Here is a 14336-nt window from a genome sequence, read left to right as displayed (position 1 = left end):
CAGAAACACAGCAAAGTAAACAAAACATCTGAGCGTATCTGCTGCTCAGATACACCTAACCCTACCTGATACTTTATTCAAACTTTGATTATTTTCTTCATTTTTATTTTTATTGAAAACAAATGCCTTTCCGATGTAAAATGAGATGTGAAAAGGCAGAAGAACAATTTCGGCAATAGGCGGACGCGAACTCGGGTTTTACCACTTGCGCCACTGGAAACTTGTTTAAACGGCCGTCGTTTGTAAAGTTCTCACGTAAATTTTTTTGGGGGGAGGATCTCCCACCCACCCACCCACCCACCTTTATTTTGCTTCCGACGCCCGAATGTATTTGCTGCATTTTTTCATTTGTATGTTTATTTTTAATGGATACAAACTGTAGATATTCAGTTAGTTTAGTTCAAAGAGACAGGTTTAGTGAGTGGTCTTTTGGCATCTCCCTGTTGTCCTGTTTGGCAGGTTCACTTATTTAAGAAAAAGTACTCTGAAGTAGTAAAGAATGTCTGAATTAAAGATTTCAGGTGCTTTAAATCTGTATGTTTATATATTATTTTAAAAAGTTAAAATTGAGTGGAGTGGTTTCTTTTAATTTTTCAAAGTATAGCTTTCATTTAAAGTTTGTTTGAATTTAGATTTTTTATAACATGCAGTAGAAGAATAAAAAGGCAAAACAGATATTTTGGTTAATAAAAAGGTTTAAAAATAAACCCCTTTCCCTTTTCTGGGGAAGTACAGTATAAGAGAAAGTGTCAGGCATAGGGGGGCTTTGCAAAATTGACCAGAGAAGGAGGGGGGCCCCGGAGTGAAAAAGGTTGGGAACCCCTGCACTATTGGATACCTTCATTTAGCCAGTTGGGTGGACCATACCACTTTCCTTTTCTTGTTGTATTTATCACTCTAATGAAATGTATATTCAAAGTTGAAACGATCTAGTGTAGTGTCAGGAAATGAAATGAATTTTTTTTTTTTTTTTTTAACTAAGTCTAACTGTAGCATCTGGGCCAATCAGACAGGTGGGTGGGGCTGAAGCCCCAGGGCCCAAAGATGGAGGTGGCCACTGATTGGCCAAGAAAATATAATTTCTTAGAGTTGATATGAAATTATACTGAATGTTATATATACATTTCCCTTTTGAGCTAAATCGTGACACTAACATAGCCTCAGATGGAGGAAAATGACTTCTCTATTCTCTCTTAGTCTCTTCAGTCTCTTAGTTATAATTCACACTTCTTAAGACATTTTCTCACTTTTTTTTGTGTGTGTTGCTCTCAGCTTCTCACATTTTGGAGTAGATTTTTCATCCAGTTGACTTACTTGCACACAAGACTGCATTAAGAAGGTGCATGATGCGACCTCTGCTAGTTCATCTGCTTTTACAAGGTATTGAATGTTTTCCTCACTTCTTTGTATAGTAGATGCAGCTGATTTGTCCCACAGGTGTTCTTTGGCATGGGAAGTGAGAATGCCAAAGGAAATTAATGGTCTCAAAGGTTCCTGTCTGGTTATACCATGTTCTTTCAGCTACACATCATACCCACCCAAAAACCCACGTAGAGTTGTGTGGTATCAGTGGGTCTCTAGAGGTTATCCTTTAGTTTATGATCCATGGTATCCAAATGATGTCATTGAGAAGTTCAGAGGAAAAACTGATTTATATGGTGACCCATCAAGAAGGGATTGCAGTCTGCTGATCAAAAACCTGGATCTGTCCCATCATGGAGAGAAATTATACGCATGGATTGACCCTGAAAATGTTGGTTGGAGCACTTATGCATTTTATGATGTCACCTCTACAGTTTATGTTGACGGTATGTAATTATTTTTGGAATAATATTCTGTATACTACTCTAATATCTGTGATTGTCCACCGTAATTGTTGTGTGGTGAGTAACAATAGACACAAGAAAATGCTTCTCAAGTTTACATTTTTTCCAACCAGTTTGTTTGTTTAAATAACATTTCAAAATAAAGGCAAGACATTTTGGCCAAAAAGTGTACCGTAAACCCGAGCATTTATACTTTTTTGCATTATGTTGCATTAAATGGCATTTATTTTAAAGAAACATTTTGATCAAAACATTTCATGATATAAAGCTAAGTTTTAAAGTAATATATTGCTCAAAATGAAGGTTAGGAATATTGGATAATTTCTGGCTGTACAACTTTGTAGAATGTGTTTGTATGTTCAAGATGTGAGGAAGTAATTTCATACACCATGAAAAATGACCTTTTGTACAAGTTGGTTATAATGTTTCTGTCTATTATAGAAGCCCAGTCAGTATTAGAAGTTAGTAAGAAAAGTTAAAAAGGGAAGTTAGTTCAGAGTGAAAATATAGCATGTGTGAGTGTGTTTTTTTTTTTTTTTTTTTGCCACTCAAAAATTCAGATACTTTTTGCCCCCTTTTTTTTTAATGATATAATGTTTGAATGATACTAATGTTTCTGTAACACCATCACAGTAGAATGTTCAATCACAGTAGAATGTTCAACTCTCCACACGTGTCCATACAGCAAACCATCCATCACTCTGTACGGTATAGAAGGAAATAACCAAATCAGGGAAGAGTCTATTAAAGACGGCCTGTGGAAAACCACTCTAACACGCAAAGGTGTCGTAAAGGCAGAAAGCACAACTATTAAGTGTTCAGTAACACATTATGGTGGCATAACAGTGACAGCTACAAAGGACAAAAGTGCAGAATGTGAGTAAATGCAAATATGCATGGCTTTGTGTGCTATTAGCTCACTTTAAATGTCACAGTGGAACCTATTACAAGATTTCAATTCAATTTCAGGTGTTCATCAAAAAATAACAATTGAGCCTGAACTGGCAGATGTCACAGTGAGCATTGCAAAGGAATTCACTTGTAGCGTCTACCATTCCTGCCAGAACAAAAATCCAACCATCACATGGTTGTATTTATTTGTATTCTGAATTGTGAGTTGAATTGGTCCAGAAAATGAGGCTACGTAAATACAGCAAGCTATGCAAAATCAATTTTGTAGTCCATTAGCTGTACTGAAGTGAAATATGCTTTTTGGCAAATGGTTATTGAGTAGGGATGTGACGAGATCTAGTGGCACGAGACCAGTCGGATCTCGCGAAATCTGGTTATGATATCCTCATAAAACTTTTTGCAGTGTTTACATGGATTAATCGTACAGCTGCACGATTAATCCTTAAAAATATTGAGATCTCGATTCACCCACGCGATCTTATTCTTTAATGACAACGATTTAGCTATGTCTATTAGGACTGTTTCACATCGCGAGTGTCAGTGGAGTGTGAAAAGCACGTTTTGTCGCTGCCCATGTTAATGAATCAGAGGGTCGGGGTAAATGTGAATGCAGAAACAGCAACACAAACAGTCTTTTCAACCACATTATAATCATTATTTCTGTGTACAGACATTTAAATAACAGAAGCACTGGGATAAAAGTTTATAGTTTGGGTATAAACACTTATTGTGTACAGTAGCGATCAAAACGAAAGTATCTTAAAGGGGTCATCGGATGCTAAGTTCACTTTTCATGTTGTTTGAACATTAATGTGTGTTGGCAGTGTATGTACAAATCTACCCTATAATGATAAAAATCCATGCAGCGGTTTTTAATTAATCTGTAAAAATGACAGAGGACAGACAGAGGCAAAAGAGGCCGCTCCCACAATAGTTGATTGACATGAGCTCTTACCTTAGACCAGCTGTCACAGTCCAGTAACTTTCCATGTTTTGATGCCAGAGCAGGGATATAAGTTAGACAAGAATATCTCCGATTGAGCGATTGAGATGTTATGTTGCTGGTTGTAATAATGGATGTAATAATGAACATAGTGGTCGTCATTTACTCCTGACATCTGAGCCGCTGAAGATGCAGTAGATTACGTTTGTTTGTGAATGGAATGCGCCTCCCGATATATATCCGTCTATGTTCGCGCGAATCATTCATGATCCAGCTTCACTTACAGCAGAAGTGAGTATAAGCGTTTTTTTTTTTTGTTTTTTTTTTATGAATCTTTGCGATCGCCTTTCCTTATAACGTGGTGGTTAGGAAGTTTAGCGGCTAAATGCGGCTAATGTAAACAAGAGTGTCTTTCCACAGAGAGAAGAGAGGGGCGGGGTGAGCAGAGCTCATTTGCATTTAAAGGAACAACCCCTTAGAATGAGATGATTTTTGCAGAGCTGATTTTGGCAAGGTAAAAAGGGTGTTGTTTTACAAAACTATTGAGAATTTTTAATCAAAGCATATTAGAGACTTTTCATTAAGACCCTAAAGAATCATATCAACTTGTGGAAAATGGGCATCCGATGACCCCTTTAACACTTGTATGTATTGTAACGCTTATCCTCTTCCGCCAGGAGGTTGCGACAACTGCCCGTTTAAACAAGTATGTCAATGAATCTTCAGAAGATTTCAATAGTCAAACAGTCTTAATAAAGTAAGACAGTGACTCCTTCATTAATTTTTTTTTTTCATTATTTTGTTTAAATGAATATATGCTTTTTAAAAGACCTAAGCAATGAACAGTTTGTCAGAACTACTAATAAATTACGTTATTTTGTTTAGTTTTTCTCCAGAATCGTGAGAGAATCATGGTCTCCAATTGATTAAAAACAACTGGGATTTTCAATTTATCCAGAATCGTGAAGCTCTTAAATATTTAAGATTTAATATTTAATATTTTAAATGTTGTTTATTACTGCATATAATTCATTACAATGGAAGCTTAATTTCATAAAATTCAAAATGCATTTTTTTTCAGTTGAATAAAATATTATTTTCCCTATATATTTCATCATTGAGGATTTCTTAAGAAAAGTTTAAAAATCTTGTCTCGTTCTCGTGAACCCAGTCTCGTGTCTCGTCTCGTCTAGTGGAATAAGTGTTTCGTCACACCCCTATTATTGAGTTTTCAATATTTTCCTATTAAAACAAATACTGCTTGGTCCTGCTTTGTCACGTCCAATGTAGACAGACTTTAGCTGTTGCAGCACAACTCTGCACTACAGTACGCAACACAACAACTGGCACATCTGATGTAGTATGGAACACCATAAGGTCAAAACCATGTGAATTTTAATTAACACATAGAGGGTGTGTTGTTTGTGCAGTGTTTACATTTAGAATACCAGTTGAAAAATCAATGCGTAATTAACAACACATACTTTAAAATTCACGTTTTTGACCTTCCTGCCGTTCCATGGTGTAGACATAGTGTTAGGCTCAAGTTTGACACTTCATTTGCACCGAAACCAACCATAAACAAAAAAGCTTATTGTTACTTATTGTTTTCTACTGATTCTCTCACAGAGTACCAGAAACCAATCCAGATCCTGAATGAAAGTATGTGGGACACCATACACCATACTTTCATTTTTATATTATTCTGTCATGTGCTATATCATTGTAGCCTATTTCCAATACGTGGCAGATGTGATACCCAAGATCACTGCGTTGCCTCGATCATGTGTGGTAATACCGTGCAGTTTCAAGATGGAAGATGAATATCTCACTCGACTTCGGGTTCTTTGGGTCACCAGAAAAGGTGGCTACATGTTCCACACCGACCCAGTCGATGTCTTGGACAACTTCAAAGGCCGTACAAGACTCCTCGGAAACCCGGATGAGCAGAACTGTACTGTGGAGATGGATAATGTGCAAACTCATGACAACGGGCCTTTCTGTTTTCAAGCAGAAAGAGAAAAAGAGAGATACAGCTTCAACAACAGCTGTGTGTTCATTTTAATGCGGGGTGAGGAAACATAACCACATATAATCACTTGGGTTCACATACTTTTTAAAATGTTCTTTATCCCAAAACTAATTTAATAATGTTTATGTTAAAAAAAAGCACCTGACAAACCAGTGATGTCATCCCTTCCTGAAAACATCGAGCCCGGGACACGTGTCACAGTCAAATGCTCAGTCAACCACACATGCTCCTCTCACCCACCCGAAATCACCTGGAGCGTCCCAACAGCCCAAAAAACTGCCACCCACAATCACATGGGTGGAGGCATCTGGGAAACGGTGTCCGCTGTGACCTTTATTCCAACTGGATATGAAGATAAAGACGAAATTGTCTGCACTGCCACATATTGGGGTGGTAAAACACAGGAAAATACTGCCTTGCTGAGTATTAGAAGTAAGTACAGACTGATGTTAGTGAGATCAGTTTGCGCGTTGATCTGTGTTTTAATATGACTGCTCAAATAGAAACCATATACAATATGACTATTAATCATGTTCAAATAATATTATAACAGGAGTGCAAGGGCTTAAATTGGAGACTGTTGGGCTTTATGCCATAGCTTCCTCACTCGTGTTCATCCTCATTTGCGTGCTTGCTGGAGTCTTAACGTGCAAGACACGGCACAGGTAAATTTGTATGGCTTATTCTCATCCTTCAGAATTTTTGTATTAACTTTTGAGGTCTGTATCTCAAAACTTATGCCAATCAGAAAGTGAGATGATTTCTTAGAATGTAACTTAAATTTTTTTCTGAACATGTTGTTTTCATCTCACCTAGCAGAGGTGGACAGATCAGCGCCACCTTTGGGTCAAATAATAAAAATACAATCAATGTTTTCAAAAGTTTGGCCTAAAATCATGAAACTTTGATGAAACAACAGAAAGTTAAATTTATCTGCACATTTATTTTGTTAAAGATTTTATTTTTGTCAGTCAACATCAACAGTGTCTCAATTTTACATTCTCATTATTGGTTTTAGAAAGCCAAGTCATGATATGCAAAGGTCACATACACAATTTGAACTTGGTTATGTATCGATTTTCATTATTTCATTAATGTTAAAACCTTTGGATTTATAATACACTAGCCATTTTAACCCTAATATCTGATGTAGGAGATCATTTTGGAACAGATTCTCAAGGTTGGAGTTTACCAAAATATATTTTTGAATCTTTGTAGTTGTTCATGAGACATAATTTAATTTAACTTTTCTCTCCCAGTCGTTTAAGTATGTCTGACAGAAGAGCAGCTTGGACTAATAGGAAACAGGAGTGATATCAGGTAAGTACAACATAGAAAGGTAAAAAAATATATATACATATATATTTCGAATGAACTAACTAGTGCCATCTACAGGGACACTGGAGATGCTACTCAAAGGCAAATGAGGCGTGAACAAAGGCAGGTTGAAAGTTTAGTTGTACCTATATAATTATAATTTGTATTATGTTTATAATCAGACTATTTAAACGTCACATCTTTCAACAGACGAAGCATCTGGAGCCGATTTTCTAGGTGAATATTCACTTTTGTATTCATTACATGCTTTTTCTTATAGTCCACAAGAAATTATAGTATAGTACATTATAGTACAGGTACATCGGAATTCTTGTGCATCTCTCAAAGTCAAAAGAAGTAAGAAAAAGAATAAGTGAAAATTAAAATAAGTGAAAATAAATGTCCCACTTTATATTAAGTGGCCTTAACTACTATATACTTGCACTGAAATGAATCATTTCATGCAGTGCACTTATTGTGTACATACATGTATTTACATTGTACTTAGATTTAAAAATTACCTGTGTGTTGTTACATCTGTAATTAATTTCTGTAATTACATTTATAATTACACTGTTGACCCATCCCTTACACCTTAACCCACCCTTAAACCTACACCTACCACCAAACCTCTCCCTAACCTTACCCATATCCCACCTCAATAGCAGCAAAACTGTTTTGCAATACAATATGACCACATTAAGTACATTGTACTTATTTTTTGATGTAAGTGCATAGTAGTTAAGGGCACTTAATATAAAGTGGGACCTTTATATTAATTAAATATTAATTGTCCATTATGAAAGAACACTATGAGATGAGGTATTTCTTTCCCTCCTTAATATCTTGTGCCACTAACCTGACAGTGGCTGGAAAGAAACTGCTGTACAAACGAGCCTTATGGGTGCTGATGCTTACAGCTTGTATCCACCCACTTAAACAGTGCATAGGGTGGGTGATGTCTGTCCCTGAGGATACTCTGAGCTTTCCTCCTGCAGCGCTGTGTATAGATTAGAATCCTCCAATTGTATTTATTACTATTATTTATTTATTTATTTATTTATTTTATATATATATATTTTTTTTGGTAGACACCAATCACCCAGAACCAATGCAAATCTGAGAACAGAATACAGGTCAGTATTAAAAACAACAACAACAAAAAGCATAAGAAAGAAAGAGTTTTCCTAATTAAAAAAGGCACACATGACTAATAATTAACATTAACATTTATAGATGAATATTGATTTAATTATTGATTGTGGGGTACATTTAATTAACTACAACAATTATTTCTCCAATTACCTTTCATCATTACTCTACAGTCACTCAGGCCATCATTTTAATAGTGTTAGCACCTTGACAGGAAAAATTTTGACAAATGTTAAAGTTGTCTTTGCACACTAAACTGAGAATATTTAACAATATGTTATTAACAATCCCCACACCATCACACATTTTAGCCTCTATGCCCCACTCACTAATGAAACTCTCTTCACAGAACAAACAACATTTGTACGGTGTCAGGAGACAAGCCTTTCTCTAAACCTCATATGCCGTCACCAAAGAGGTCAGTGCATTGAATCTGTTTCTTGAAGGGGTCATTAACTACATTTTCCTTCCACACTTTATAATGTTCTCTGAGGGCCACTTAAATTGTTAGCATTTACATCAAAAACATCAAAATTAATAGGCTAGGATTTGCAGTGGTCACTTTGTTGCATCCAAATCCTGTGTTTGTGTCTCTCTCATGTTTATCACCTCCTGCTACATGTGCAAAACGGTGGACTGGGCTAAAGAGGCAATGATGAAATAGGCGCTGGTCTTCTGCAGCTTGGTTTCAATAAAAGCTGTTTCTGCACTAATAAGGAACTTCTGAGTCATGGAACTTACAGGATATTTTTATAGCACAGTGACCTCTGATGTGAATCGATTTCTCAATTCATGACCCCTTTAAGGCCAACAAAATAATACTTATTCAGTTTCTGAGAAAAATAAAACACTCATTTTCTGAGCAAGGTCTGAGGGAATTCCTGTGCTACTTTCTGTTATGTTTAACTTGATAGTTGCCATGATAAATGCAGTTATTTATGTTTTTTTTTTTTTTTCTATTCTTTTTCACCATGCACCTTAGTGAGCCAAAATCCTCAGTGAGTATATTATTTATTTCTACCATTATTAAACTGTGGAAATTATTTCTATGATTTACCGTGAAATATGTTATTGACTGACCTCTGTGACATTTCTTTTTTTTTTTTTTTTGAAATATTAAGGGTTATGATTGTGAGGCTGTTTACTCCAACATGGACAATCTCAGTGTGTATGGAAACATCTGATGACAATGAACAAAACATGGTTCAACAATGTATTTTTTAATGCTCAAAATAAATATATACATCAGATTTAATACTTTCAAATATAATCACTGTTTTTGCATCTGTAGCTTGTATTGACTTAATTGATTTTATTAATGCTGTTGTCTCTGCTCTACTCTGTCATTTATCAACATTTACTTGCATATTTGTGTGAAAGCATAACTAAGTAATGTAAATAAACACAAATGTGCCATCCATTCTAGCACCTTGATGATTTATTTATATCATACTGCATATTTTACAGTACGTTTGTAAATTATGCAGTAATTTAGCACTGTTTTTGTAAAAACAAACCATTCTTACATTATTGACAGTAATTTGCCACTGCATTAGCATATTGTGATTGAACCAAATGTTTTTAGAAATACACATTTTTGTAACAATGACTGTGAAAGGAAACAAGTAAAACTGACCCTTGTTACTGGTTTTGTGGACCAGGGTGACAAATGAGTAATGGAAACAAATAAACAGGAAAGAAACATGAGAAAGTGAGGGAATACAAACTAAATGTCCATCAAAACTAAACCAAAACTGATTGTGACAGTAACACATTTGTTCACTTTGGAGTTTTGTACTGTGCATTTAAATCTACCTCTCGAGTATTATAACAATCTTAATCAGACCCTCTGGTCAGGGTCACAAATGGCTGCATTCTTGTCAGGAAATACTTTGACTGTGCTGTCATGACACAAGTGCATTGGTGTGATGACACTTAATAACACCAAGAAGATATTTTTCATGTTGCTGGGTGTGGGTGGCATATCAACAAATGGGCTTAGCTTCATTCTTTCACTTCTCTTATTTTTTTACTTTTCTCTTCTTAGTAACAGGTTCTTTTCTCAATCCTCTACAGAGAAGGTAAGAATTGAAGGAGGTTAAATTATGCAAGTTCGTTGAAGAGCTTTAAAAGACAATTGGAGTGGGGGAGAGAGAGAAATTTCTCCTTTCTTCTTTCTTCTTCTTTACCAAAAGAGTTTATGTGTTTTAAATGATGTGTGGCACATACAGTTTAAGGAACTTGTATTCAGAATGAACAAGTTTAAGTAATAAACTGAGCAACAAATAATAATTATCTGTCCGTTTGGTTGAATGAGCTGTTCACGTATTTTTGTCCACCGAGAAAATAATACAACGCTTGGTGTCTTAATGTGACTTTGGTATCATAAGAACATATATGGCAACATATATCTGGCAAAATGAAGGAAAGCACTTTGAAATATACATCAGTGTTTCAGAAAAGTGTGGATTAATGCAATGTTACATAATATAGACATAATTTAATTTAAAGATGAGCTTTTGTCTTTTTCATGTCTGCTGATAGTAATTTGTTGATACTATTTGTCAATTCATATTCTACACTGGCAATTAATATGCATTTTTGGAGTGAAAAAAGTTTGGCAGTTGTTGACTGCTGAAATGTTTATAGTAGTTATTCCAATAATTTACACAAAGCATCAGGAAAAAGGTGGATACTTAGTTGATAAAGTGATAAAATGTGCTGTAAATTTGAACCATATTAACTTTTAACTTTGGTTTTTGTTTATTCATTCACCCAGGAACATGAAAGCATCACTTTTTTTACTTTTTCAAGGTAAAGTGTCTGTTTTTCTCTTTTAGGCATGTTCTGTTAAATGTATATATGCAATTAATATATGTGATCCTGGACCACAAAACCAGTCAAAATTATCGATTTTTCTTTTATGCCAAAAATCAGAATATTAAGTAAAGATCATGTTCCATGAAGATATTTTGTAAACTTCCTACCGTAAATACATCAAAATTGTATTCCTGATTAGTAATATGCAAGGCTAAGAACTTCATTTGGAAAACTTTTAAGATGTTTTTCTCAATATTTAGATTTTTTTGGCACCTCAGATTCCAGTTTTTCAAATAGTTGTATCTCAGCCAAATATTGTCTTATCTTAAAAAACCATACATCAGTGGAAAGCTTATTTATTCAACTTTCAAACTTTCATTCCCTATATTTGATATTATGACTGGGTTTGTGCTCAAGAGTCACATATATAATCTAACAGAAATTTACATAAATTGAGGCTTGTTTTCATGGCTACTTAGCACTGTCGAGTACCACATTCCCAAAATCTTACACACACAAAGAAAACTTTACACACAGAAGTCAAAACTGAATTACAGCCTACCCTCTGATACTGACACTAACAGGGTTATTCACTTTTTTTTTTTTTTAAACTCACAATGTACATTTTTGCATTGGAAATGTCTGTGTGACATTATAAGGGTACACTCTAAAAAGTGCTGGGTTAAAAAATAACCCAACCTTAACCCAGCCGCTGGGTAACTATGGGACAGAACACGCGTTGGGTTGGTTTGACCCAAGTGCTGGGTTTAACCATTTGACCCAGAATGCTGGGTTGTTTATTTGACCCAACCAATGTACAATTATTATTGCTTTTCTGTAACAGAGAAAAAAAAACACACACGCGCAACTGTAAACAATTTAATAAGTTTTATTTCTTTTTAAAACAATTTTCAAATGGGTGCAGCTGTCACACATTTTATCCAACCATTACAGACACATAAAACAACAACTTTAGTAGATCAGTTCATTTAAAACACAAAACTGTGTAAACTAGGCACTGTAGATTCTGATTCTTTGTCAACATTGCAGCAGCAGAACACTCAAAAATTACTACCACATGAGAATCGTTCCAAACATTGTGCTATTAAAACTAAGCCAAACAAAGTGTCCACCAGACAATACATATGACAATTTAAAACATGTTACAAGTGGCCAGAAAAAAAAACTGTTGGCCTTAAAAAAAAAAAAAAATTCACACATGAAGACTTATCTCCATCAATATAATATACTGCAAGCTGGAGAAATTCCCAGGCAACGAGTCTGCTTCAGTGGCACAGCCCGTAACAAAGGCAAAGGTCTGGAATGTTGTTGTCTCGTCCCCAAGTCACAAATCCACCATGCTGGTCCCCACCAGTTACATATAAGACACTTAGTCTTGAAGACACTTAGGCCTGAAAAAAAAAAAAAATCTCATTTTAGAAGAAAATTTCAAACTGCACATTTTTAGTCTTTTACATCTGAACACTTCATACAGTGGTGGCCAAAATGATTGGAACACTAGTATTTTCACCAGCTAAACAATTGTTTTAAGTCAGTGATTTCTATTTTTTGCTGTAGTGTGTCAGTGGGAAATATCAGTTTGCATTTTCAAAAATTATAATATATATAAAATAGAAAAAGTAAAACAAAACTTACAGGTCTGTATGTCAATGAATGGCTTCAGGGTTTCTGCAGGTTTTATGAGAGTAAATTTAAGACTTTAAGACCTTTTTAAGACCAATTAAAGAAAATTTAAGGGAAAAAAAAAAATATGAAGAGAAAACAATACAGCAATATGTTATCCAAGTATAATTTAAGTTTGACTTTCAAATTAGCAGTAATTCAGCTTCTAGCAATTGTTTGTTTTTAGTTCGTTTCAGTTTTCCCTCTTTTCCTCCCTTTCCTTCGGTAAAAGCGCGGTGCATATTTTACTTTCACTTTCAAATTAGCAGCAATTCCACCTCAAGCAGTTGTTTGTTTAAGTTTTCCCTCTTTTCGTCACTTTCCTTCGGTTTTAAGTAGCTTGTAAAAGCGTCGTGCACATTTTTAGACTGCCCTGACTTTATGCGCCTAGGGCCAGGTCTGTTTTACGCTTCTCCTTATTTTTTATATTTTGTACATCCACCAACTATAGTGATGATATAGCATTGGTGGAAACAACACAAGACACGAGTTTTGTGTCTCTGTCAGCAGCAGACCAGGGGTGCGTTTCCCAAAAGCATCGTTAGCTAACTATGGTGGTTAGGTCCATTGCACTCTATTAGTAACGACGGAACTTGCGACCATAGTTGGTTTTGGGAAACACACCCCAGTTCTGCGTTCAAGTGCACGCAATAAGCTGAACCTTGCAGCAAAGCACCGGCAAAAGTTATTATCACGAATGTGTCAGGGGTAAATAGCAAGGAGATTTTTTAACTATTTAATAATAAACTAGTGTTTTCTGTGTCGCAGTTGCCGATCCTGACTCGCCATCTCCTCTTTGGACGCGCCTTTAGAGAGAAATGCATCTTTACAGATTACATAATGAAAGAGTTCTTGTTTTCGATTTGTTTTATTTCATTATTTATTTCGATTTGTTTTATTTCGTTGTTTCGTAATAATTTAAAGATTTCAATAGATATATTTATCATGTCTGTCAGGTATGTATTCGCTGAGTTTCGGTTCATTTTTGTGAAGCGCTCCTGTTGAGTCGACAGAAAGCGCATCACATTTTTTTAATAATATTATATATAAAAATAAAAGCACCGTTTGCAACGTTTTGGTGATATAGTGAGTGCACACAAATAAAAGTACTCTTTACAGTTCCGAATGATGTATTACTCTTACATTTATAAGCAAAAATGACTGAAAAAAAAAATGCAAGTGATCGCGCTGGTGCCGCATGTTCTGCAAAGCGCGCTTCAGCTTCCTCCGCACAAACGATTTGCCATTACATACAAAACCGAACTCTTTTAATACCTGAAAAAGTAGTATAAGCTGTTTTGGGAGAAGGGGGGAAAAAAAGACGGGCTCGGGACAGACTCGGGAAGAGAATTCTGATAAGCTATTGGACCAGGGCCGGACCAGGGCCGGGCTAGGGCCTATATCTGAAGCCCGTGCAGGGCTCTACACATTTCACTTACACTTTTAAATTTGCGGCATTAACATAATGTAACGAACTTTTATTAAAAACAATAAAAATACACCATGTTATATGCCTAATATAAAATAATTTACACAACATTTAAATAGGTACAAAACTGAAAATCAGTAAACACTGTAACCAAATAAATAAGAGCGGTTATTAGCAATACGAATAAGAAAGCTTGGACGCACGGCATATATTACTTCATGT

The 14336-nt window shown here is 35.4% G+C and overlaps 2 protein-coding genes and 1 long non-coding RNA gene across 4 annotated transcripts in view; 2 read left to right on the top strand and 1 right to left on the bottom strand.

The window, feature by feature from the left end:
* The first annotated feature begins 5211 nt into the window (after window positions 1-5211).
* Window positions 5212-6990, top strand: LOC127158807 (sialic acid-binding Ig-like lectin 10). Its single transcript, XM_051101807.1, has 6 exons — window positions 5212-5343; window positions 5411-5752; window positions 5852-6145; window positions 6267-6378; window positions 6732-6783; window positions 6973-6990. The coding sequence occupies exons 2-6, from the start codon at window positions 5494-5496 to the stop codon at window positions 6988-6990; spliced, it is 735 nt and encodes a 244-aa protein (XP_050957764.1). The 5' UTR covers window positions 5212-5343; window positions 5411-5493.
* Window positions 6991-10164: 3174 nt separating this feature from the next.
* LOC127158809 (sialoadhesin-like) overlaps window positions 10165-14336 on the top strand; it is a 10203-nt gene continuing 6031 nt past the window's right edge. For both annotated transcript variants that reach the window (XM_051101809.1, XM_051101808.1), the window contains exons 1-2: window positions 10165-10263; window positions 10962-10996. In XM_051101809.1, the coding sequence (XP_050957766.1) occupies window positions 10175-10263; window positions 10962-10996 (124 nt within the window). In that variant the 5' untranslated portion in view covers window positions 10165-10174. The remainder of the gene's footprint in view (window positions 10264-10961; window positions 10997-14336) is intronic.
* On the bottom strand, window positions 11876-14330 carry LOC127158810 (uncharacterized). Its single transcript, XR_007826276.1, has 2 exons — window positions 12659-14330; window positions 11876-12414 (listed from the first exon to the last, which is right to left on the bottom strand). It is a non-coding gene; the product is annotated as an uncharacterized LOC127158810 (long non-coding RNA).

This window comes from Labeo rohita, unplaced genomic scaffold, assembly GCF_022985175.1.
Source record: "Labeo rohita strain BAU-BD-2019 unplaced genomic scaffold, IGBB_LRoh.1.0 scaffold_171, whole genome shotgun sequence".
NCBI lineage: Eukaryota > Metazoa > Chordata > Actinopteri > Cypriniformes > Cyprinidae > Labeo > Labeo rohita.
This window is presented reverse-complemented; position numbering and strand designations above follow the sequence as displayed.

Bases quoted from the DNA above. Each gene is read 5' to 3' on its own strand.
- LOC127158807 (XM_051101807.1), top strand. From the start codon at position 5,494: ATGGAAGATGAATATCTCACTCGACTTCGGGTTCTTTGGGTCACCAGA. The intron at 6,146-6,266 runs GTAAGTACAGAC...ATATTATAACAG, and splicing joins TGCCTTGCTGAGTATTAGAA to GAGTGCAAGGGCTTAAATTG. The intron at 6,379-6,731 runs GTAAATTTGTAT...TATTGGTTTTAG, and splicing joins ACGTGCAAGACACGGCACAG to AAAGCCAAGTCATGATATGC.